Source organism: Eubalaena glacialis, chromosome 17, assembly GCF_028564815.1.
Source record: "Eubalaena glacialis isolate mEubGla1 chromosome 17, mEubGla1.1.hap2.+ XY, whole genome shotgun sequence".
In the NCBI taxonomy this organism is placed as follows: Eukaryota; Metazoa; Chordata; class Mammalia; order Artiodactyla; family Balaenidae; genus Eubalaena; species Eubalaena glacialis.
The window spans coordinates 34,336,471-34,359,683 of record NC_083732.1 but is presented as its reverse complement, the minus strand read 5'-3'; the positions used below and the strand labels follow the sequence as shown (position 1 = coordinate 34,359,683).

Genomic DNA, 23,213 nt, shown 5'->3' with positions numbered 1-23,213 from the left:
AGGCTGGTGCGAGCAAGAGGCGGGATTGAGGAATGGGAGGCAAGAGGAGGCGTGACCCAGCTCGACTGTCAAGATAAATACTGAGAACTGGGTGCCGGCTGTGGAGAGAGAACTCCGGAGGAAAGCCAGAGCTGAGCAGCACCGAGGACAGCGCCTGGCAGCGCCTGCGCCCTGCTCTTCTTCCTCCAGCAGCCCAGGATTTCTTCTTTACACACACACACACACACACCCTGAGGTTCTCACCCCACTTTCGCCCTGACATACTCACACACACATATTGCACGCAGACACACACTCCGCTATACAATGGCAGAATCCCACCTGCAATCATCCCTGATCACAGCCTCACAGTTTTTCGAGATCTGGCTTCATTTCGACGCTGACGGTGATTATCTTCTCTCTTTTGAAGAACCTTGTCCATGCCCTTTCCCTCCCTTTCCCCTTCCTTGAGGCTTCTGATCTGATTATCCCTCATTTCTTTTCTTTACTTCTTCCCCCACCTCCCTAATCTTATCTCTCCATTTGGCGGCCAACCATTAACTCTAAAGTTTATGTATTGTTTCTATGTTATCCCAAAACCGTAAACTTTTATTCTCCAAGAATAGTACTCATAAAAAAGGGGGGGGATTGAGGGACCCTGCCCCCAAAGTTTCTACGGCTACACTCAGCATCCCAACCATCCTCCTTTGCCCTTAGTGGGTCTAAATGTTGACGCGCCGGGAGGGGAGCACTGCTGCGTCTGTATCCTTTGCGGGTTAATGAATATCGAGGCAAGAGAGAACCTCTCCGGTGGCCAGAAAGATAGCTGTTGTGGAAATTGAATGGGGAAGAAACTCAGAATGAGATGTCTGACACCTGGGTGCCTCTTTGTCTTTACAGGAAGTGGTTACCTGGAAGGAAAAGAGCTTCAGAACTTGATTCAGGAGCTCCAGCAGGCGCGGAAGAAGGCTGGATTGGTAGGTTGAAGTTTGCAAAGGAGTAAAAGGACCTTCGCCCTTAAATAAATAGATATTCTAGCATTCTCATAAAGAGCCAGCGAAATCAAACGGTTTCCAGGAATGTAAACATTTATTTACTGAGAAGGGGAGAAAGAGAGCCTTTCCAAATCGTGTAGGGAGAGGGAGAGGGAGAGGGAGAGGGAGAGGGAGAGGGAGAGGGAGAGGGAGAAGGGGAGGGGGAAGGGGAGGGGGAAGGGGAAGGGGGAGAGGGGGAGAGAAAGGAGAGAGAGAGAGAAATTCCTTAAAGGGAAAAAATCTTACAGTATGAAATCAGAGCTTTTAAAATATAGATTCTATACTTGTACTTTCTTTAATAGTGCTTAAAAGGAAAGTGTGGGTGAGATCTTTTAGCAGATCACCACCTCTTCGATTGAGTTCAGTTAGGTAATTTTTAACTTCTCTTTAACAGCCTGTAAGGGGGTAGAAATACATTTCTGCCCCTTGGTGGTCAGGAAACAAATCTGCAGATTATGGATCTCTTATTCTATTGCCAATTATTATTCTTGTAATGTTGATGTGGTTGGAGTGATGAAAAAATGTCCTGTCTTGACCTTCCTCTCTGGGGGAAAGTTGTACAACTTTGCAACATAACAATGAGCAAGACATTTAGCAAAAAGGGGATTCATTTCTGTTGAGAAGGAGAAAACCAAAAGTTAGAGATGTAAAAAGTAATTTTAAGAACTTCACATATTTTAAACAAGCAAAGTGATACTCTAATGAGAAGCAATTAGTGGTGTTTTGAAAATAAGCTATATTTGTAATTTAAGCCATTAGTTAATTAAACAAATGACAATTTTTACTAATTATGAATGACTTCCTTTAGGCATAAATTAACCTGTTAAGAAGAGATATTGTCAGCATAAAAATAAAATATGCCCAGCTTTAAAACATAGATGAGATGATTACATAGAGGAAAATAGGTTAAGAATCTTACTAATCTATTGGGGTTTATGTAAGACTGCATTTCAGAAGGCAATGTTGTATTTGGTCTAGAGAGATGTTACCAGTCTTTGGTCTTTTTGACTATCGTTAGAGATTTTACATTATAGACTATACATATGTATATCTTTAGAGGAAAATATAGTTGTGTGTGAATCTTTTAGCAGATCACCACGTCTAGCATTGAGTTATATATATAATAGTATACATATATATATCTGTCCATACAATTTACTAATAGTTACCTTTTTGTTCTATCTAAATTGAAAATTGTGTGATACACATCTCTGTACAACATATTCAAAAGAATCCCAGAGAACACTAAAATGTATTATGACGCATTAAAAAACTATCAATTGCTAAAATCCAATGATTTAAATCAAATTGATTTAAAACCAGATAACACTCTGGGAATTGTTTTACCCAGATTTAATATTACATAAATTTGAAAGTATAATAGGATGAGATCAAATAAAATTGAAAATGTTTTATAAACTTTCTCCATTCCCTTCCCCCACCTTATACATTACCATGTAAATAAATTCATGCAATACTATCATTATAGCTCTATGTATCTTTGACTAATAAAACATTTTCTTCCACATTTAAAAATATAAATATTTAAAAATCTGGTTGGAAAATCTTACTTGCCATAAAATTTCTCATTAAAACCTTGAAAGATGCTTCCAGCAGCTAAATGATTATATTTTAATTGTTCTGGAAGTAATTTTAATATTTATTTTCATTTAGAAATTCAGATATTTAGAAACTCTATACATGTTTTCAGATACTTCTTTTCCTCTTCCCATTTTAATATTTATACTTTTTGTAAACAGTAACTTCATGTTAGAGTTTTAAAGATTTTAGATCTTAATTATTTTTTTCTACTGTCAATGTTCCAATTTTAGAATATTGGAAGCTGTAATTATTAGATTATTATCCAATAATACCAAATTTGAGCACAGGTACAGGATTATATCAAGTTGCTTAATACCTTGATTATTGAATATTTTGTGAATTATGTAATATAGGCTTTGAATAGTTAAAATATAAATCAAGATATGGATTGAGAGGTTCATGTAGTAGACAAATATTTCACTACTGACCCCATTGTACTAAATCTACTTTTATATTTTTTCTTCTCTTTTTTTAGAACTTAAAGGTTGACCTTATAAACCCAGTTTCTTTGCATTTCTAGCAATAGGATAACAGATTTTACTGTATTAATGGAAACATTGTTTGGCTTATCATATTAATAATGTGAAATTTCAAAAATTTCAATAATATTAACTATAAGTGAATATAACATTAATGAAATATAACAACCCAGTCTACTTTCAGAGTTACCATTTTTCACTAAACATAGTTTGCATTTCTTTTTTATAAAGCTTTAATTTGTTATTATTATCATTATCATTATGTTTTACACTGTTTAAAACATAAATTTGGACTAGAGGTATACACTGTTTTAAGTTTACTTTATACTTTTTTGTTACTTTAAGGAATGTGTAAAGAACATAACAGCTGATAGTCACACTATTGCCATTTTTACTTTCTTACAATTGTTGCTGTAATAAAATAAATAAACTTTAATAAATACAAGTTGAAATAATCCATATTGGAAGAGTTTTTTAAGTCTATATTAAATTGCTTAATTACTATTTGTTACCCAGTTCTACTAAAGATATTTACTTTTAACCAAAGTAGGATTTTGTAACACTAGTAATAATAATATTCAGCCTCAATATAGCCATCAAATTATATCCCTAGAGCAAATGTGTGTGATAGATAATATCACTATCTTGTTAGTTATGATAAAAACTGAGACCTTAATTTACTTTTCCAAGGACACAGAATAGGACACTCATAAAGGCTGACCTATTTTACATAGGCTTCAGTTAATGTAAGAGGGCTATTTTAAATGGGCTATGTTGAAGACCCAAGGGTATAAATCCAACTTCCTGAATACTAGTTCTATGTTCAGGTTACTAGTTTACAGTTCAGAGCTCTCTAATCTGGCAATATGTGAAGAGATTATGTAAGCAATAGAATACATTGAAAAAAATAAGTCAAATGAGATGAAAGCATTCACTTTGTCACTCTTAAACATGTCTTATGTACATAACTAAATGGGAGAGAGAACATCGTCTTGGAAAAAAAATGGAAACAAGGAAACACTGGAAAACTGCTCCCTAAATTACTCTTGGAGTCAAAGATCTTAAGCATATACAGTCAGTGACCAAAATAAGGTCATCAGTATTGTCTGTCTCTAATGAAAGTGCAAATTGGTCAAGTTATTTTTTTTTAATCTGACACATATTTTTCTGATTTTTAATTTGTAAGCAAAGAATGTTTCCAACTACTTCCATGCTGGAAACATTCTTTGCTTACAAATGAGTTGCTCTTGAACATTCACATTATTTGCTTGTCTGAAAACACATATGGATAAAACACCATGGATAAAACATGTTATAATAAGGAAAATATTATAGGGCAATTAGTGCAGCAATATAAAATAATCTTTCCTGAAGCAAGCAATGTTAAAGTACTTTCACAGTGATCATTATATTTAAATTCACTAAATGTTATGAACTGAATGATTCTGACTACATTCTCAAAGGATAACATTCTGAAAACTAATAATAGAAGATAAATCATAGTGATTGATTCAGAAATAATAATAATAAGTCATTTGAAACCAGTAAAAACTGTGTATCACTTGTATCTTAATTTTCATGAAAATAGTTAATCAGTATGCATAATTCTGAATGGTTCTAATTCCAGTTTTTCTTTGCAACAAGTTATTAACACCATCACAAGCATACTGTTTGTTTGGGTTTTTTTTTTTTAAAACTTCTTACCTGCTTTTTTATAATTTTAGGAGTTATCACCTGAGATGAAAACTTTTGTGGATCAGTATGGGCAAAAAGATGATGGAAAAATAGGAATTGTAGAGGTAAGGAACTTATGCATTGTTCTCATATAGTTTTAATAAAGGAGCTTTTTGGAGTTGTATTCGACTCAAACATGATATGGCAAGACCTGTTCCAAGAGGTTTATTTTACTTAAGTAACATATTATCTTTTGTTAAGAAATATAAAATCAAAAACTGCTCAGAAATGAAAGAAACCTAAGAATTTGCCTAATCCAAAGCTGAAATTTAATACATTAAGAAACTAAGACCTGGAGAAGTGAAATGATTTGCCTTTGACTATGTTAACTGTTTGCTGGCACTGGTGCAGTTAGAGGCTCAAGTCCCCAACTTCTGGATGAGTACTCATCCCATTACATTACCCAGATTCAGTTCAATAAAACACCAACCAAGTACATGCTTTGTTGGTATTTCTTATTGTTTAACAGTGTAGACTTTTCTGTTAGAATATAAAATAAAGTATTTGCAGTCCCTAAATGATATCATGGCAAAAAACTGCATGTTGGTTTCTGAAATTCCATTTTAGATTAGCAGTTGGGCTTATAAAAACATAAGACCTTAGCTAAAGTCAGTGAATATTTTATGATGTGTTATAGGTACAGATTTCTTTTGAGTCTTTAAGAGTTAAAACCGTGGGTGTCAAATCTTATCTTTTGACAATGACTTTTCCTATTGAGGACAACTTTTTTTTTGTCTATGAATCAAGGAGGCAAAACTTTGACTATGCATTAATTCTTCAGCATTCTCAGATTTGTGAAACAGCTGTTGCTTCCCTTACTTCTACTTTTATAAAATCTAGTGTCTCAGCTACTTTCTTTATGTCTGCAACCCATTAGAGAAGTTGAGTGAACAACTTTGTCCAGAAAAATTAATAAGGTCATATTTTAAAATATACCAAATCACAGGCATAATTATGGTCTTTATATAATGTTCTTAATGTATTAGATTGTGAAGTATTCTGGCTGTCAACAACATTTAGTCATAATTTACCTTTGATTCAGAGAACTAACCTGGTTTTCAAATAATTGATCTTATAGGACACCTGTGATGTCAATGTGAAATACACTTATTTTTAAACAGCTACTACAAATAGAGTTAAGGAAGAACATACTATTATTATCTTTGTAATTAAAATATTTCCCTGGAGTATACACTTTCCCCTTTGCCCATGTGTAACTCATTACTATATAAATAGATAAATTAATAGTAATGGGACTTATAGACTGACATAGAGGCCAACTAATCAAGATATGAATCATCAAGGATAAGAAAATAACTTTGAAATGAACATAAATGAGATGACATAAATCTAATTATTCAAAACTAGTGGAAATTCTAAAATCAGTGAAATTATAGATGTGGCTATTTCAGAGTTTGGCATACTTTATAATTCTAGCAGAGGAAAGACTGTCATCTTGTATTTAAAGTATTTCACCTTTAAGAACTCCAGTGGGCTCAGCTATTTATTTTAATTTCTTCAGTGGTACTGGGTTGTAACAGTAGCACAAAAAGCATGGATCTGATTCACATGGATTCTACATTTTTAAAAGGATAAGATGGATGAATCTGTTTTGAATCTATATTTTACTGTGTATGATATGGTATAATCATTTATGAAGCATCATTTGAGGTCTAATTTGAATGGGAGGCTAGGAGTCACTAGCAGATACTTTTTCTAGAGGTTTGATGCAAGAAATTTCCCCAGAAGTTTGAGAAAAGAAACTGTTATAAGAAAGAAAAGATTTCTGTATGAGTAAAGATAGAGAGAAATAGGTAACAGAAGTGGATGAAGAAGTTAATGAAGACTGAAATGAAGACTTGAGGAACTTTTTATAGCAATAAGAGTAAGAAAAAGAATTTTCATTTATTTGTATACATTACACAATTTATAGAGTGTTTTCAAATATGTGATCTCATTTGATCCTCATTATAACAAAATAAAATAAATACAAATATAAAATGAGCATCTAATTTATAGTTGAGGAAACCTGTGACTTCAATAGAATTTCAGCCATTTTCCTTTAAATTACTCAGCCTTTTTTTACAATTAATAATCCATACATTTTCTGCATTAAAAGAAAATATTTTCAAGCTTCAGTTCATTGATTACTTATGGCAAGGCTTAAATTTAGCCTGGTTGAACAGGGATGCAGAAAGTATAAAGAAGTTATTTGACCAAACCGCTTGAAACATAATTTGGGAAGAATTTTCAGATCAGTGGAAGCAGAAAGAGTTTAAAGGAAGAGAAGTGAGACACATAAGAATTAATTAGAAAGTTTAAGTATTCCAGGACAGGGAACTTTTTGTCATATGGGACCTGTGGGAAAAACTAGCCAAGATTTCTCATTTTAAGGATAAAGAAACTGAAGCCCAGAAAGGTTGAATGATGTGTCCAAGATCCCACTGGCAGGGAGTGACAGAACATTTATAAAGGCCTATGTCTGACTCTGATTCCAGAATTATTTTCATTAATCTGAGTTATCAGCCAAGACACAGAAGGAAGTGGGGAGGGTGAGTACTTGGAGAAGTGAAAATGAGAGAATGGGAGAACAGGGAAGAGATTGCTGCTGTAGTTCATATGCATGTTGATTGTACTTAGCCTGGTTAAGCAGAAGGGACAAGAAAAAGGAGAGGTTCTGAAAAAATCATTGTAAAAAAGGAATTGAAAGCTACAGATTACATGTACAAAATGGAGAAAGGGGGAGTGGGGAATGCCTGAATTTGTAATGTGCCCTCTAGTGTCACCAGAAAGTTGTATTAAATAAACTTCATCCTTTCTGTTTTCCAACTTATATATCACTTGCTAAGAAATACTATATATAACAAGGAATACAAATACACAAATCTCAGCCAGCTATGAAGGAATGGAAAAACCCAGGTTTGTCAAAATAAATAATAGTCTACTTACTCTCATCAACTCACATCAAGTACACCATCACTTCAGTGTTCAAAGGAAAAAAGGGTTAGATTTGCTTGTTTTGCCCACTTAGCAGGTGTACACATGGGCTCATCAAAATCTAATCAAAGTAAACCAAATGGTATTTAAGTGGCAGTCTACTTTCCTGGTGGAAACAGGCCAAATTGACTTGGCTCTAATTGAAATGTGCCATTCAAAAGATCAGAAAATATAGTGGTTAATTTTCAAACTTCTGTTCTAATAAAGTTGACTGATACTTTCCAACAACATGCTTTTGCTACCTAGACATGTAAAAACATGTAAAAAGAAGGGTAATGTACAGATATGCTTTCTTGTGAACTTTTCAATTTTATGTCTCTAAAGAGATTTTAAAATTCACACAAATACATTTCGGTAATAAAGAGATTGTTGATACAAACTCAAAACAGGAGCACTGAAATTCTGAGATAATTTAACAAATACCATGACTGTCAAAATGTTCTAAATTTATTCAGACTAATAGCTCTATTGCAGAGAACACTGATTAAAATAGTCAAAGAGAGAGACTGAATGATTTAACAGATAATAGAAATTTCTTCTCTGGTGCTCACATTAAGTATAGATATTTCCTTTAGCTGGATGTCAAATCTGCAAACTTTTCACCTGATCCCTTGGGAACTTTGTGGGAAACTACCAACCTCTCCAGTCTATTGTGTCTATTTGTCTAGGTCAGTGCATCCACTGGAAAAATAGATCTATAAGCTATTTTAATCCTAAAACTATAATAACCTTCCCAGGGAAGCAGACACTTCTCTAGACTTTCCTTCTTTTCAGCCATAGTGGGATTTGAGCATGTGAGTTTAACCATAGTAAATGTGATTTTTTTATAGCAGACTACTCTTCTACCTCAGAATTTGGGGAAATGACTGACAATAAAGTCTGATTTAAAACTTCGTTCTGGATAGATTTTTAAAAACAGTTTATTAAGAAAACTTTTTGACTGAAGATTTTAATGGAGGGTGATGGTAAAAGGACAAGGTCTCAAAATCAAAAAAGTCAGACTGTCTGATTTCAAACGTGGCTCCAACTATAAGCTATGTGATAGCAGGCCATTTATCTTCTCTGAGTCTCTCTTTCCTTGGCTGTGAACAGGGTTGACATATGAGTATCAACATCAAATGTGATAATACATGTCAAACAAATAGATAAAATCTGGCATACTGTAAAAACTCAATAAATGTATTTGCTATTATTATTGAAAAAAGGAGTATTTCATTGGAAAATCTACACCATTTTTCTGAATGTCAATCTTTTTCCCATTTTTATAACTTGTCAAATTCAAATTATTAAATTCCACTAGTCTTTAATTTGTACAAAAAGATTATTTGCCTTTCAAATTTCCAGGTTTCCTGGACTCACTTCTCATTGGCTAGAAAGATATTTCTTTGGTTCCCAAACCAAAAAAGTGAATGTTTTACTAATATGTGTTGAAGGAAGCTAACATGCACCAAAATTGTCTTCAAAAGTTATGCCTCATGTGTGCTTTAAAAGATATAGCTCAGTCACTTATATTTCTAGTAAAGTTACTTCATGTGTACTCTCCCAGCACCTAGCATGTTGCTTTGAAATTGTCTGAAAAAAACTTTTTTTGAAATTATCTGCCTCCCTGTAAAGTTCTTACTATCGGTGACTACGAATCCCCAGCATCCAGCACAGTGCCTAGTAGGTTCTGAATCATAGCCACATGAGCCATAGCAAGGGATTTCAACCTACTCCAAAACACAGGCAAGAGCTCCATTTTATGCCTAGGAATAGAAGAGAGATGGTAAAGATCCCTGTCATAGGACAGGTTGAGTTCCTTGGGGAGCATATCTGAGTTGAAGTAAAGCAATGAGGAAGTTTATTAGGAAGTGCTCTTGGGATCAATACCTGTGGAAGGTAAATGAAAAGAACAGGGCTGGGCAGAGGGAGACTTTGGGCTGTGATATAGTCTCAACTTCAGTTTACCCTACAGTGAGCTCTGAACTGGGATGACCCTTCAGAGATGTCCCAAGTTTTCAGTGAGAGGGCTAGGTTTTATATCCCCATATGCATCAGTCATAGAATTCAGCTTCCTTGGGGAACGTAACTCTCTTCAGCCCAGGTAATCTCCCAAAGAGACCTGGCAGTTGAGACCATAGCAACACTCCTAGCACCTAAAGAGAGCTCTGGATGTCATATCACAGTGACCACCCCAATCCCTATCCACAACTCAATAATAAGTTATTTGAATTATCTCCAAAGGAACTTTATTTCCATTTATTGGAAGCCTATGCTGACCCTAGATAGTCAATTGCCTTCATTCATTGGTTGAGTAAAATATTTACTGAAATTTTTGCAGGTGCCAGGCAAAGAAACAGTAATTAAGACACAGACCCTTTCCTGAACATGTATATAGACTGATAGGGAAGACAGGCAAGTAGAAATTTTTGCTTCCCCACTCTCAGTGACAAGCAACAAGTGACAAGCTTCATAAATGAAGCTTTGAGAGATTCTCCTGTGGCAGCTTATCTGCCTGCCACTTATTCCCTTGCTTTTCTCCACTCTCTTCTCCAACCCATAATAAAGTTTTGAGAGTTTATAAAAAAGCAGGCAGGCAGCCTAAGAACTAAGAAATCACCAATAATCTTGGAACAGGTAGTACTGGATACTACTATGGACAACAGTGACTTAGCAAAACAGAGACAAAAGCAGCCCTACTTAACAGCTTCTATAAAAGACCTCAGGTACTTTGTAGATATGGTCTTAGAGTCAACAGCTGGAGAGTTACTGCACCAGCTCTGAAATTTGAATATTAATTCATATGCATTGTGAAACACACCTTGAAAAAGATGATTTTGGGAATTCCCTAGCCGTCCAGTGGTTAGGATTAGGCGCTTTCACTGACAAGGACCCGGATTCAATCCCTGGTCTTGGAACTAAGATCCCACAAACCACATAGTGTGGCCAAAAAAAAAAAACCACCAAAAAGCAAAAACAAAACAAAAAACACAAAAAAGATGATTTCTTAATGTTCACTAATAGCCACATCCTATCCACACATATTCATTGCTTCTTTCTTAGTGCTGGTTTGTCTTATTACAATGTTTTATGTGTTTAAGACTCATTTCTAATGTCTGTAAAATAGGACAGCACTGTATTCAGTTTAACATTAACAGTTCAATTAAATTAAAAGATTGACTATTTTGCATGTAGATATAATATGTATTTTCTTATAATTAAACCAACTAGGACCAAAATGGCATGGGCAAAGAGATATATATTTATACTACACATGAAGAGCAATTTTACCGTCTCTATATTTGACATTCTAGAGACCTCTGTACTTTATGAAAGTTATATGAAGTTTAATTTTTGAAACAAAGATGGTTAAAATTTCCCTAATTTTACATGTGGTCGTTGCTTACTAGCTCATTCTTTTATTTTTTCTGTTTTTATATATTTGGTGGATTTTGATAAATAGAATTTTTTAAGAAAAATTATTATTTTTGTTCAAAACAACACACAATAATTAGGAAAATCCAAGTAATATAGAAAATTGCAATGAAGATTGGAAAAAAATGCTCACTACAAATCATATTAAGTAGGTATTTTTAATGAAGTAAAATTATCAACAAATTCCAAACATTTATGTCAGGCACCTAACATTGAGCACCACACTGAGTATTCAGAGGATGCAGACAAAGAATAGTCTTTGCCCTCCTGAAGTGGATAGTCTATGGGGAGGTCTACCAAAAACTTACAAAGTGGTATCTGACAAGTTACATACCAATAAATAGAGAGTTGGCATTGGCTATTTCCTGTTTCCTAAATAAATGCTTGCATTAATGCACAACCAAACTAGTGACCTTTGTTTCAAGCTAAATAAGAAAATGTTTTCTGAGTCATACTAAACATCCTAATAAGATGTCTGGCCCTGTCTCTTAGTTTCATCCCATTATTAGTGCCTATAAACTGAATGATTCTAAATTGAGATATTATTTCAAAGATCTAAAAACAAGATATGTTAAAGGACATATTTTACAGGCATAAAGAAGCTGAGATTACTTGCCTATAAGGTAGAATGATACATTTTATATTAAATTTTATATTTTTTAATGGACCTAAAAGGACAACATTTTTTTGAAGTGTGAGAGTCTTTCCTATAATTTGGTAGAACTTTCGGCCTTTATGCTGACCTTAAGGTTAATCTAGACTGCAGATTCTTGGTCTAAAATCCAGAGATGAGGGTTCATGACCGTAGTTCAGGAGATTCATCAGCTTCTGGAAATTAGATGAAATATAGTGTTGTAGGTTCATTCTTTAATGCTGAAGATGTAGTGATTCTAACAGATTCTCAAAGTCATTTTGAACCCAATACATTTAAGAGACACTGGTTTCTATTTCAACTCCTTATTTTAGTGATGAGCATGCTAAGTTCCAGAAATGGCTGAGGGAGTTGCTGGGGACCACAGCTAATTAGCAGCTGAGCCAGGAATAGAACCCATACCTTCAGTGAGGCCATCAATCCAGCTCCCTCCCTCCCTGCACACAATAGATAGATTATATTCATTTTAAAATGGGATCTGGAGTCCTTCTTTCCTAAAGAAAATGAGCGTTGAAGTTACGAAATGAGATCTAAGGAGAAATGTCATAGGGTCACTAAATGGAGATCATCGAATAGAATTCAAGTCCTGGACTCAAGCAGCAGACGTTCTTTTAGCAGAAACCAAAAATTTGAGAACTGATATTCCCTATTACTGGTCAGTTTCCACTGTTCATTGTGAATTGTCTTTTCCATCTCTCTTTCCACTGTCTTACAATTGTCTTGAGTTTCTCTTCCTTTGCATCTCTTAATAAGCTTTCTCCTCAGACTTGGGAATGCATTTTTTCCTTCTATCCTTTCCACTTCATTCATATTTATCATAGTTTCTTTTATTCTACATGAAATGTATGGCCCCGTGTGTGCCATTCTGTGTGCCCTGAGAGGAACAAGACTAGATCTGTGGCACAGAAAAGATGAAGGGGTCAAGCCACCAGGATGAGTCTGCTTGTATGTCTAGCAGATGAGAATTGGTCAAATAATCCCTATCTGAGCTTCCTATGCATGCTTGCTGTGGTCATCTACCAGACCAGAGAACCAGTCACTCAAGGACACCCAAGCACTGGAAAACACAATGGCACTTTGTAGGGGCAAAGTATCAGAAAGGGAAAATCGATTATAATGTTTTTCCTTTCCTAGTTTTCTAGGTAATAAAACTATGTTAAGAAAAACTAAGAGCAGAAAATATGAGAGACTTGCTTTCAAGCTCCTTACAACAACTTTTTAAATCTTTTCTAGTTGGCTCATGTATTACCCACAGAAGAGAACTTCCTGCTGCTCTTCCGATGCCAGCAGCTGAAGTCCTGTGAGGAATTCATGAAGGTATAAGAAAGCTCTGTCACTGAGTGATGTTTTCAGAAAGCTACTTAAAATAGGAAAATGGTTGCCTTTTTTTTTTAATATATTTGGTTTTCCTTATCCAAAATAATTTACAGACATGGAGAAAATATGATACTGATCACAGTGGCTTCATAGAAACTGAAGAGCTTAAGGTAAGCAAGTAAAAACATGTAAGCTTTTTCCTGTCAAATATAATTATGAACTTTGTAGCTTTTTAAAAAACCTCCCACAAAAGAAACTAATGTTGAGCAATGGCACATTTTCACCCACTCTTCCAATTGTTAATAAAGAACCAGATCAAAAAAGAGACTTCAAGTACTTCTTGAAATTCTGTTCAGCAATGTAAAATTAGCATTTTCTGTGGTGTATACAAATTGTTATGTGAGGTAGCTTATAGATAGATAGATAGATAGATAGATAGATAGATAGATAGATAGATAGATAGATAATGATATACTAAGCCAAAGAAGTTGGTTATTTTCATTAAAATTTGGCATTTTATTTTATAAATGAAACTGCTATATAAAATAGACTTCTCTTTCAAGATAAATAATTATTGGACACCTACTGTATGCCAGGTGCTTTACACACATTTAATCTTCACGTGAGTTCTTTGAGATTAGTATTACCCCAGTGAGGAAAAATTTAAGAGAAGTTAAGTGATGTACTGAAGGCTACACAGAAATAAGACATAGAACAGTGATCTTTAAACTCGTCTGTTTCCAAGACCCCTAGCTTACTGTCTCTCAGTAACAGCAATAAAAACAAAGTCCTAATATAATCAAACTTCCGAAAAACTGCAACTCTGAAAATGAATTTATCAGTTCATATCTCACAGATGTATATAGGAGCTGGTGGGGGAGGAAGAAGATATGAAGGAAAAGGCAAAGAGGTCTGAAATCAAGTCCTACCTCTGGACAAATCTCTATATCATTCTGCCTGATTTTTTTCATCTTTTATGTGGGGGTAATAATACCTTCCTTTCAGATTTATTGTGAAGATCAAGTAAGATGTTGCACGTGGAAGATTTTGTGAAATACAGGCACAGTATAAATTATATTATTCATGAACTCAATAATTTACTAGCCTTCAGAAATATAGAAACATCTTTCTCTCATTTCTTTAAATTGACCTCAATATTTCTCAGTCTGGAAGACTCTATTTTCTCTATCTTCATGGTATAGAGTGACTAAAAGGGAAGCAAATTAATAATCATTGAGCACCTACTATGTGGCAGGCATAGTACTAGATGCCTAAAATATATTTTAACGTTTAATCCTCACAGAAAAGTTACAAGGGAGATATTATAATTCCCATTATACAAACAGAGAAACTGAAATTCAGAGAGATTAGATAATTTTTAAAGAGTACACAGCTGCCTGGGAAAAGAACCTAGTTTTGGACACAGAATATCTGATAATGATAATAATGTTTTTTTTCCCCACAAGGCCAAACATTTTCAAGCTTCAGTCATCAAGAGCTACCTCTTCTGCTATTATGTAGGGAAACATGAATATCAAACACAGTTTCCTGGTCATAGTTTAACATGGTTTGAGTTACATATATTTGTACCACTGCAAAATTGTTAAAACATATTTAACTAAAAACACTTACAGGGACTTCCCTGGCCCTCCAGTGGTTAAGAGTCCATGCTTCCACTGCAGGGGGCATGGGTTCAATCCCTGGTAGGGGAACTAAGATCCCACATGCCTCGTGGCACGGCCAAAAAAATAATTTTTTAAAATTTCTTAAAAAATTTTTAAGAAAGGAAAATAATAGTAATAACATCTTAAAAAATAAAAACACTTAGAAATGTAAAGATTTTTCATGTGCAATCACCAAAAACAATGTCTTTCACAAATTTGCAACTCAGCAACCCACAAGGTTACCCACAAGGTGACAGTTAAACTATTGTGTTTTTATTCTATTGGACCAAAAAAAAATTCTTTTAAAAATCATTTCAAGTTCATAATGAAACTTTAGCTCATTTCCAATACTGGCCTTCTTTATTCTAAATTTTATTCTCAGAAGAGATTCTAAATAGAAGTACTCCTCTCTGGGGAATTTTGAAGATAAGTTGGCATTCTTTTTTAATGGATCTTTCAAGAAAGCTAATTTTAAGATCCGTAATAGAGTAAAACATTGCTTGCTCTCAGACACGACTTTGAATCTCAGCATCCCAAGGTTTCTCCCAGGCTATTTTTGTGACCACCATTTTAGTCTCTGATGAGGATTTTTAACCCAATTAGTCTGTGACAAAAGCCTCATATGGTTCAAAAGTAAAATTCACCCCCCAACAGATAACTTTGAATTTTCCATGCTTCACTTTGAATTTGAAGTGGAATGTTTGAAGTGAAATTAAATTTATCAAACCAAGAAAAAGGTCTCCTTCCTTGAAAATAATGAAGTTAAATCAGCCCAGCAGAGCTAGAAAATCTGGGAGGGAGATAAACAACTGCAAAACTGAAGAAACCCAATCCTTCAATAATGTCTGAACATAATATCTGCTCAGTTTTCCATAATTGCATTAATTCATTTTCTGAACAAATAAAGAAGTTGCAAATGAACAGCACTAGACAAAATGAAAGAACTTTTATATTAAGTACTTACACTGTCATTTATATGGCAAGTTTTTATAAAGCTTTAATTTATTTCTCTGTTAAAAAAAATTAAATTCACTCCTAAACTTCAACTGTCAAATTAATAATCATCTTTTTTCATCCTTCCCACATTAATCTCTACTTTGATGTGATTCATATATCCTTCAAAGATTAGGTAACATCTGCAGCCAACTGTTTTAGTTTGAACAGTCAGCTGAAACATTCTAACCAAGGTGCTTTGTACTGCATCAAGCCTAAAAGCCCTCTGGTGAAATGTACTTCATATTGGCTATAAACTGATGTGGAAATACAGCTTGTGAGGGCAGAAAATGCACTTGAAATTAAGGGTAGGTCTCCACCTTCTTTACTGATAATTGTTCACATATCTCACAAAGGTTTAAGGCGGTCCCTTGTGTTTCTTGTTTCTTGGAGAAGAGTTACATGAGTATTTGTGAAGATACCATTAGGTAGAAATGCATCCATTGGGCTGGCTGGTTTTACAAGTTTTTACTCTGATTCCTACATGGTGCACAATCAAGATACTTCTTTAATTGAAATCATAAAAGCATAGCATAGCATAGCACAGACTGTGACAGATCAGTTTTCAGTCAAAGAGAACTGCTGGAACACCAAGAGTACCTCCCTTCTAAGCTCCTCCCATTACCTGGTTCTACCCTCAAAAAGAGACTTCCTTTGTATTCCTGTGGTGTTCCATTTCAAGGCAGGCTGAAATGAAAGCAGATTGTTTGTTATTGATGAAATTTATCTGACTTTTTTGTCTTAACAGAACTTTCTAAAGGACCTGCTGGAAAAAGCAAACAAGACTGTTGATGATACAAAACTAGCTGAGTATACAGACCTAATGGTAAGACTGATCTTGAAAAGACTACAGCCAAGAGCCTATGAAATATTACTGTGTTCTGGCTAATTCCCAAGTCTACACAGGATGAAATAAACAAGCCATGGTGTGGGTATCACATGCACATATGTATCATTTCACTTGAAAAGTGAGATACCTAGGGATGCTTATACCTTGTAAGGCTGAATGCTACAATTGTATTGTAAGGCTGGTTTTAAGGCTCAGCATATGAGCATTTCCTTTCTTGTGGAGGTAGGTAATTTTCATCTATCAAAATATCACTTGTTTTTCTTACAAGCCAGTGTAATTGTATCACATATATATGTAAGTTACATTATAGATATATAAATTATATCACCAAAAACTCATTTATTATAGAGATTCTGAATCCATTTTTATCATGTCTTAGGAAATCATTGACTTTGTTAGAGTTTAAAGAAAACTTCTGGCTACTTTATTCATTGAGTGACTAAAAATAGATATTTCCTCCTTCTTTCTTTTGATTCCTGTTATTTGGGAATATTGTCTTTGTGCTTTGGGTGAGGAAATCCACATATACCCTGAGCTTGATGCTATGGTAAATAGTATAACCAAGAACTATTTTAGAATATTGACAATAGAGTGAAGAAAATTGTTTTACACATAAGCACTTAATGTTTGAAGAATGAATGAACAAATAAATTTATAAAGTTCCAGATAAAATAATACAATGCCCATGAAGTTAATTAACTTCCAAGTGGGTAAAGTTTGTTCATTTTGATTCACAGCATTAGGACTATGAGGAAAAAGCCTTTGCCAAACTGATTAAGCCATGGCCCAATATTTTGGCAACATTATTTTAATTGTTTAATTTTTGAAATTCAGAGTTTTAAATTATCCAGATCAGTACCTATATTTATACACACTTTAAGTACTATAAATGTACAGTGAATTCTTACCTCATTGATATAAATAAGTAACTTGTAAAACATAAGTCCCTATTATAACAATTATGTTATTTTAGACCAATAAAGGAGTTAGAATTTTTTCCTGAGAAATAATTTTATAAAGAGTTTGATCATATTTGACGTAACTGAGGTTTACTTTCAGCCTGTCAGCCTACTTTTATGTGGGGGAAAAAAACCCACTAGAACTTTACTATTGCCTTATTCATTATACAGTGATATTTATTATAAAGTGGGACTAATCTTTAGTTTCAAAACAATCAAAAAAGTTTTCACTGTAAGGAAGTGTCCTCTTTAATTCCTCATTACATCGCCACTTACCACAGCACTAACATACACGTGTCACAATGGGCAGATCTACACTCTGAATAACTTTTGGGAAATGGACAATAACCTACATTTAGCAATTTTCTGTTTTGTGCCAGTCTTAAAGGATGTCTACTTAAAGACTCCTTTCCAAGTAGAAATTTGAAGCAGCCTTTTTAAAACCACTCAGATGGGAGTTTTCCCCCTGTTGAATTGGCCTGGCCTATCTGGTTAAATGTCATAAACAAGCTCAAATCCAGGAAGCAGATTAATCAAGAACTAATTAAAATTTAAATATATTTGTAGGGAAATATTTCCCTGTGGACACTAAACTGTGTGATCTGGTGTCCAGTATCTTGGTAGACACTGTGACAATTTAGAACTTTTATAGTCAATGGACTATAAAATGTTGCATCAGTATCAGATCCTGAAAAAATCTACCTCCTACAAAGGATTCTTAGAACATCTCAAACCACAGAATGCCCTTCTTTTTTTCCCTAAAGAGACCTCACCAAACCTATATCCTTTATGATCACATTCCTTTCTTTAAAAACAAAAATAATGCCACTTTTTCACATATTTTATATATTTTATTTTATATGTAGTCCTTCTATATAAAATATTAGAACAGTAGTTACAACTTTCTAAAATGTGAATGCTTCCCAAATATGGGTATGAATGTGTTTATACCTGGCTATGTCTTGGTATATGATGTGTATGTAAGTGCAATGGGGAGGTAAGGAGCTTTATTAAGCATCTAGTACTCAAGGCAAAATAAAACAATTCAAACTTACTCAAAAAATTTATTCTCTGAGGATTTATTCATATTACCTGCTTATTCTGATTGTACTCTTTGATGCTCTAAAAGAGAGAAACAAATTAAATATTAATTTTCATACTATTATTTGGAAAGTTTCAGGACGTGCTATGTACTGCCAAACACCATCTCTCCCACATCTTGATACATATAAACACATATTTGCAAGAAAAATAAATGATTATGTTCCAGAAGCCTAGCCTAAGATCACTATTACTCTGACTATTCCATATTCTGATAAATTTTGGCAATTGACACAGGTCATAGAATAGAAATTTTGCACTGTAAGTTTAATAGATGCTAGTTTCTAGAATTCTGCTGTCTATATAGGTAATTGATAACTCATACTGCTTTATTTTGAATTTCCTTCTCCTTAATGCAATAAATAATTCTTCAATGGCTACAGTAATGCATTCTATCTTTCAGCTGAAATTGTTTGATTCAAATAATGATGGGAAGCTGGAATTAACTGAGATGGCCAGGTGAGTTTAGGAACTATGCAAATATTATTATAAAAAGCTGATCCTTGCCAAAAATCTAATGTATTAATATAATGTTTTTCTCTCAAAAGGTTACTGCCAGTGCAGGAGAATTTTCTTCTTAAATTTCAGGTATTGCTCTTTTTCTCTACCACAAATAATATTTTTCTCGAAAGGTTAGAATGTGGGATATTTGCCAAGGGAAACACAATGGAATATAATAGTTGCATTTTAATTTTTGCTCTCTTCTCTATCATTTAGGGAGTCAAAATGTGTGGGAAAGAGTTCAATAAAGCTTTTGAGTTATATGATCAGGTAAAAAAATTTTCTTATCTATAATTTGATTCTTTAGAAGAATTTGGAAAATGCTCAGGAAGGGTTAACCTCAAACTCAAGGTTATATTAAAAGAAACATGAGCTACTAAAATTACTCAGCCAATTTATTCTTGTCATAGGAAATGAGTTATGTTATATCCCAAATTAGACAAATTTGATTCAAATCCCATGCTACAATTTATCTCCTGTGAGGCTTTGTATAAGATACCAAACTCCTCTGATCCTCAGTTTCCTCATTTGTAACCAAGAGATAATAATACTCACTTTGCAGGGTAGAATGAGGATTAAGCTAGATGAAAATATCCAGCAGAATCCTCCCATGTAGTATATGGTAAGATAATGTGTGTGAGGAAAGGTTGTGTATGATGTCACTAGTTAACATGCTTTGTTTCTTCTAATTTCTCTACTCCTGGACCAAATCAGTCCTCTGTGGGCTCTAGTGCAGCCTTTCCACTGCCTGATGTGACATCAAGCCAGTAATATAGCTTCCCCAAGCCTATGTCCTCACTCATATGAAAATATTTGTGATTAATTTCTTACTTCAACAGGAGGTGGTGATACTGTTAACATAAAGTGAAATATTAAATGTGAAATCAGTTTGAAAATTTCAAAGCATTTGACAAATATAAGATGCTGAATGAGAGGGAATTCATATCTATTTTGGAACTTTGGAGCAGTTAAAAATTTGAGGGTCTGACCTAAGAGGTTAGAATATCTGCCAAGTTTGCAGTAGGAAGATTTTCTGAGGATTTCAACTATTTCCAATTTACTACATTCTCCATTATTATGGATGAGTTTGCTTATATACTGTTTTATTACTCCTCCCTTAGGATGGCAATGGATACATAGATGAAAATGAACTGGATGCTTTACTGAAGGATCTATGTGAGAAGAATAAACAGGTAATCTAGTTACCTTGCCACACTTACTTCTTAAGCAGACTTGATGGATCCATCTAGAAGCAACCTCACATCCATTTTGGAGAATCTACTTTAAAAATTTATAGAGGAGCAGAAGTAGATTTCAGTTCTTAACCTGATTTGGTACTGGCCTGAATCAGTGTTTAACTGTGATAAATAGATTTCAAAAACAACCTTGTGATTTATCCACATTTGTATAAGAATTTAATCTAGCTCTTTTCTTGATGGATTGATGTAACAAGCAGTTTCGTCTCACATTTTATCACTTGACAGTGGTTAATTCACTTCCATGTTTAACTGGATTATAATAATTCTATGCCCTATATAGGATCTGGATATTAATAATATTCCAACATACAAGAAAAGCATAATGGCTTTATCGGATGGAGGGAAGCTGTACCGAACGGATCTTGCTCTTATTCTCTCTGCTGGGGACAACTAGAGTTGATGCCCATGACCACTTACTAGCGGTACATTGTATCTAAAAATAACTGTGCACTATAAGGGAGTAGGCTGTATTTTGTTTTGTATCTGTAAATTTAACTGCATATAGATAATTATCCAGGATGTGTGGCACACTCTTTTCAGTTTGTTTCTATACTCTTTGTAATGTACATTTTTTGTACATTTGAAAAGGAGAATGTCTATGCTTAGGCCAGTCAATACATCCAATTAAAAAAAATAATCTAACATATTCTTGCTTCCATAAATATAGTTGGACAAGATTTCCCTAAAAATCCCACCAGGATTAATCTCTAAAATCCTAGTCTCTGAAATGTAAATGCATATTTGTCACTGAATAGAAGAACTATACATAACAAGCCAAGCATTCTTATTTCAGACAATTGTAAGTCTGCCCCACAAAGTAGTTCTAAACTGTGTTTCCAATTAGGAGAAATGTGCTTTTGCATCTAAAATACCAAAATATCAATCAATAGTTAGTTAACTGTGGCACTATGAGGTTAACAGTCTCACTAGGCAAGATTTAGTCAATTAATCAACAACACACCTATTGCTTGAATCCACACCAATCTATTGGTTCAAGTTGATTTGATGACAAGGAAAGGCAGCACCAGACGATGCATAAATCTGTCTTATTCTACATTTGTATTTCCAACGAGTCTACTGTCAAAGAGTATGACCTTAACCCATTTTCTAAACTGTTTTCATGTGTTGCAGACTATAATTATTCTAGTAAACTGCTGTTTTTATGTCATAGTCTATGTACTATCTGATTAAATTATATATATCAGGTATCCTGGTGTTTAGTTTGCATTCTTCCTGGATCTTCTTTTTATGTAGAACGGTTCATTTCCACCAAGGGTAACTGCTGCCTCTGAAATTTTTTTTTTTTTCCTAGCTACAACAACTCTATTTTTACTACATAATTGAATTTTAATTTAAAATTCATAGCACCCTGATTGTTGAATGTTATATCATCAATAATTTTGTGTATTCTGTGATTTCTATATTTCATGTTGAGATCAGCATTCAAAATAGTTCTATTTCTATCTGCGAATAGTTTCAAATGAGTTAAAAAGAACATCTCAAGAGAAATGCTAATGCAATCATTTATCTTATGTAGCAAGGGTGACTCTAAAACATTCTTTTGACCCACATCCAAGTCACAGTTTCATATATTTGTAGCTAGAATATACTATACTGGTTATAGTTGACATGTTATGGTTGACGATTTCTCATTTTTTGATGTGAAGCAGGGAACTATGAGAGATGTGTCTCTTTGAAATTTATAAAGTTACTGCCAAAGAGTTAATGGTTCTGGGTCACTTTGAATGTCCCCATTCTATAAATTCTGCACTGATTTTCTCAATTCATATAAATAACAAAAAAGTGAGGTATCTCTTTCCCCCAAGAATGAACAGAAAAGATTGCCAAAAAATAAAATTTCTCATATGATGGCAGTAGTAGACTGGCTTTGCTTCTAGTGTGTAAATGGAAGCACTGACCTTAGGCTGAATTTAACTACTAAGAATAACTAAAAAGGAAAATAACTCTAATAATCTTGTATATTTGTTTTCTTCCTCAAAAAGTCAGTGAATACGTAGCCCATGATCAATTCAGGGGAAATGTAGGTTACTGAAATTATTACAGCCTAGGAAATCTAAATAAATGTAAACCTGCCTGACTCAGTGCATTATTGGATGCCTCATTGAATTAATATGTGTCTCTGACATTAAGATTTACAAAGAAATCTCAAAAAATCCAAATATTTGTAGCTCTTTGCCCAACAGACATAATCAAATATTTCTGTATGAAAGATATTCTCCAGAGGAATAGGAAGAATATATAGAATTTTCCTACATTTCATCTGTAGGAAAACAACTCTCCATTACAAAGTATACACTATAACTAGACCAGGTTTGGTACTCTTACAATAATAGCATGGAAAAAGAAAGAAAAGCAAGAAAAAGTCTGATAGGAGTATATCTGAGGGAACTTCCTAGAGTGCTCATAGTAATAATGGCTACGAATCCAGCACCTGGCCTATCATGGTGGACTTTAACTCCCGAGCACTACCAGGAAAAGAAATTCTTATAACTCAGCTAAATCAGTCACAGTTACATATAAGTGACAGGCCAGCCCCCTGGAGCAGAGAACAGAATGAAGAATGGAAGGTGAATCTGAAAGGGCAAATGTAAGATAGCTCATATAATGCCTACCTCATATCACAAAATTCATTCCAAGTATATTATTAAACATAAATG

General features: G+C 34.0%; 1 protein-coding gene across 1 annotated transcript; it reads left to right on the top strand.

The window, feature by feature from the left end:
- Positions 1-120: 120 nt before the first annotated feature.
- CALB1 (calbindin 1) lies at positions 121-21,734 on the top strand. The gene is made up of 11 exons (XM_061171662.1): positions 121-385; positions 880-956; positions 4,819-4,893; positions 13,125-13,208; positions 13,322-13,378; positions 16,614-16,691; positions 19,179-19,234; positions 19,324-19,363; positions 19,493-19,546; positions 20,398-20,469; positions 20,816-21,734. The coding sequence occupies exons 1-11, from the start codon at positions 307-309 to the stop codon at positions 20,927-20,929; spliced, it is 786 nt and encodes a 261-aa protein (XP_061027645.1). The 5' UTR covers positions 121-306; the 3' UTR covers positions 20,930-21,734.
- Positions 21,735-23,213: the final 1,479 nt, after the last annotated feature.

What these genes read in the sequence shown, in the direction of transcription:
- CALB1 (XM_061171662.1), top strand. Translation starts at nt 307, where the DNA reads ATGGCAGAATCCCACCTGCAATCATCCCTGATCACAGCCTCACAGTTT. An exon ending in GCTTCATTTCGACGCTGACG is followed by an intron (nt 386 to 879) that starts GTGATTATCTTC and finishes TTGTCTTTACAG; the next exon opens with GAAGTGGTTACCTGGAAGGA. An exon ending in ATTTTCTTCTTAAATTTCAG is followed by an intron (nt 19,364 to 19,492) that starts GTATTGCTCTTT and finishes TCTATCATTTAG; the next exon opens with GGAGTCAAAATGTGTGGGAA.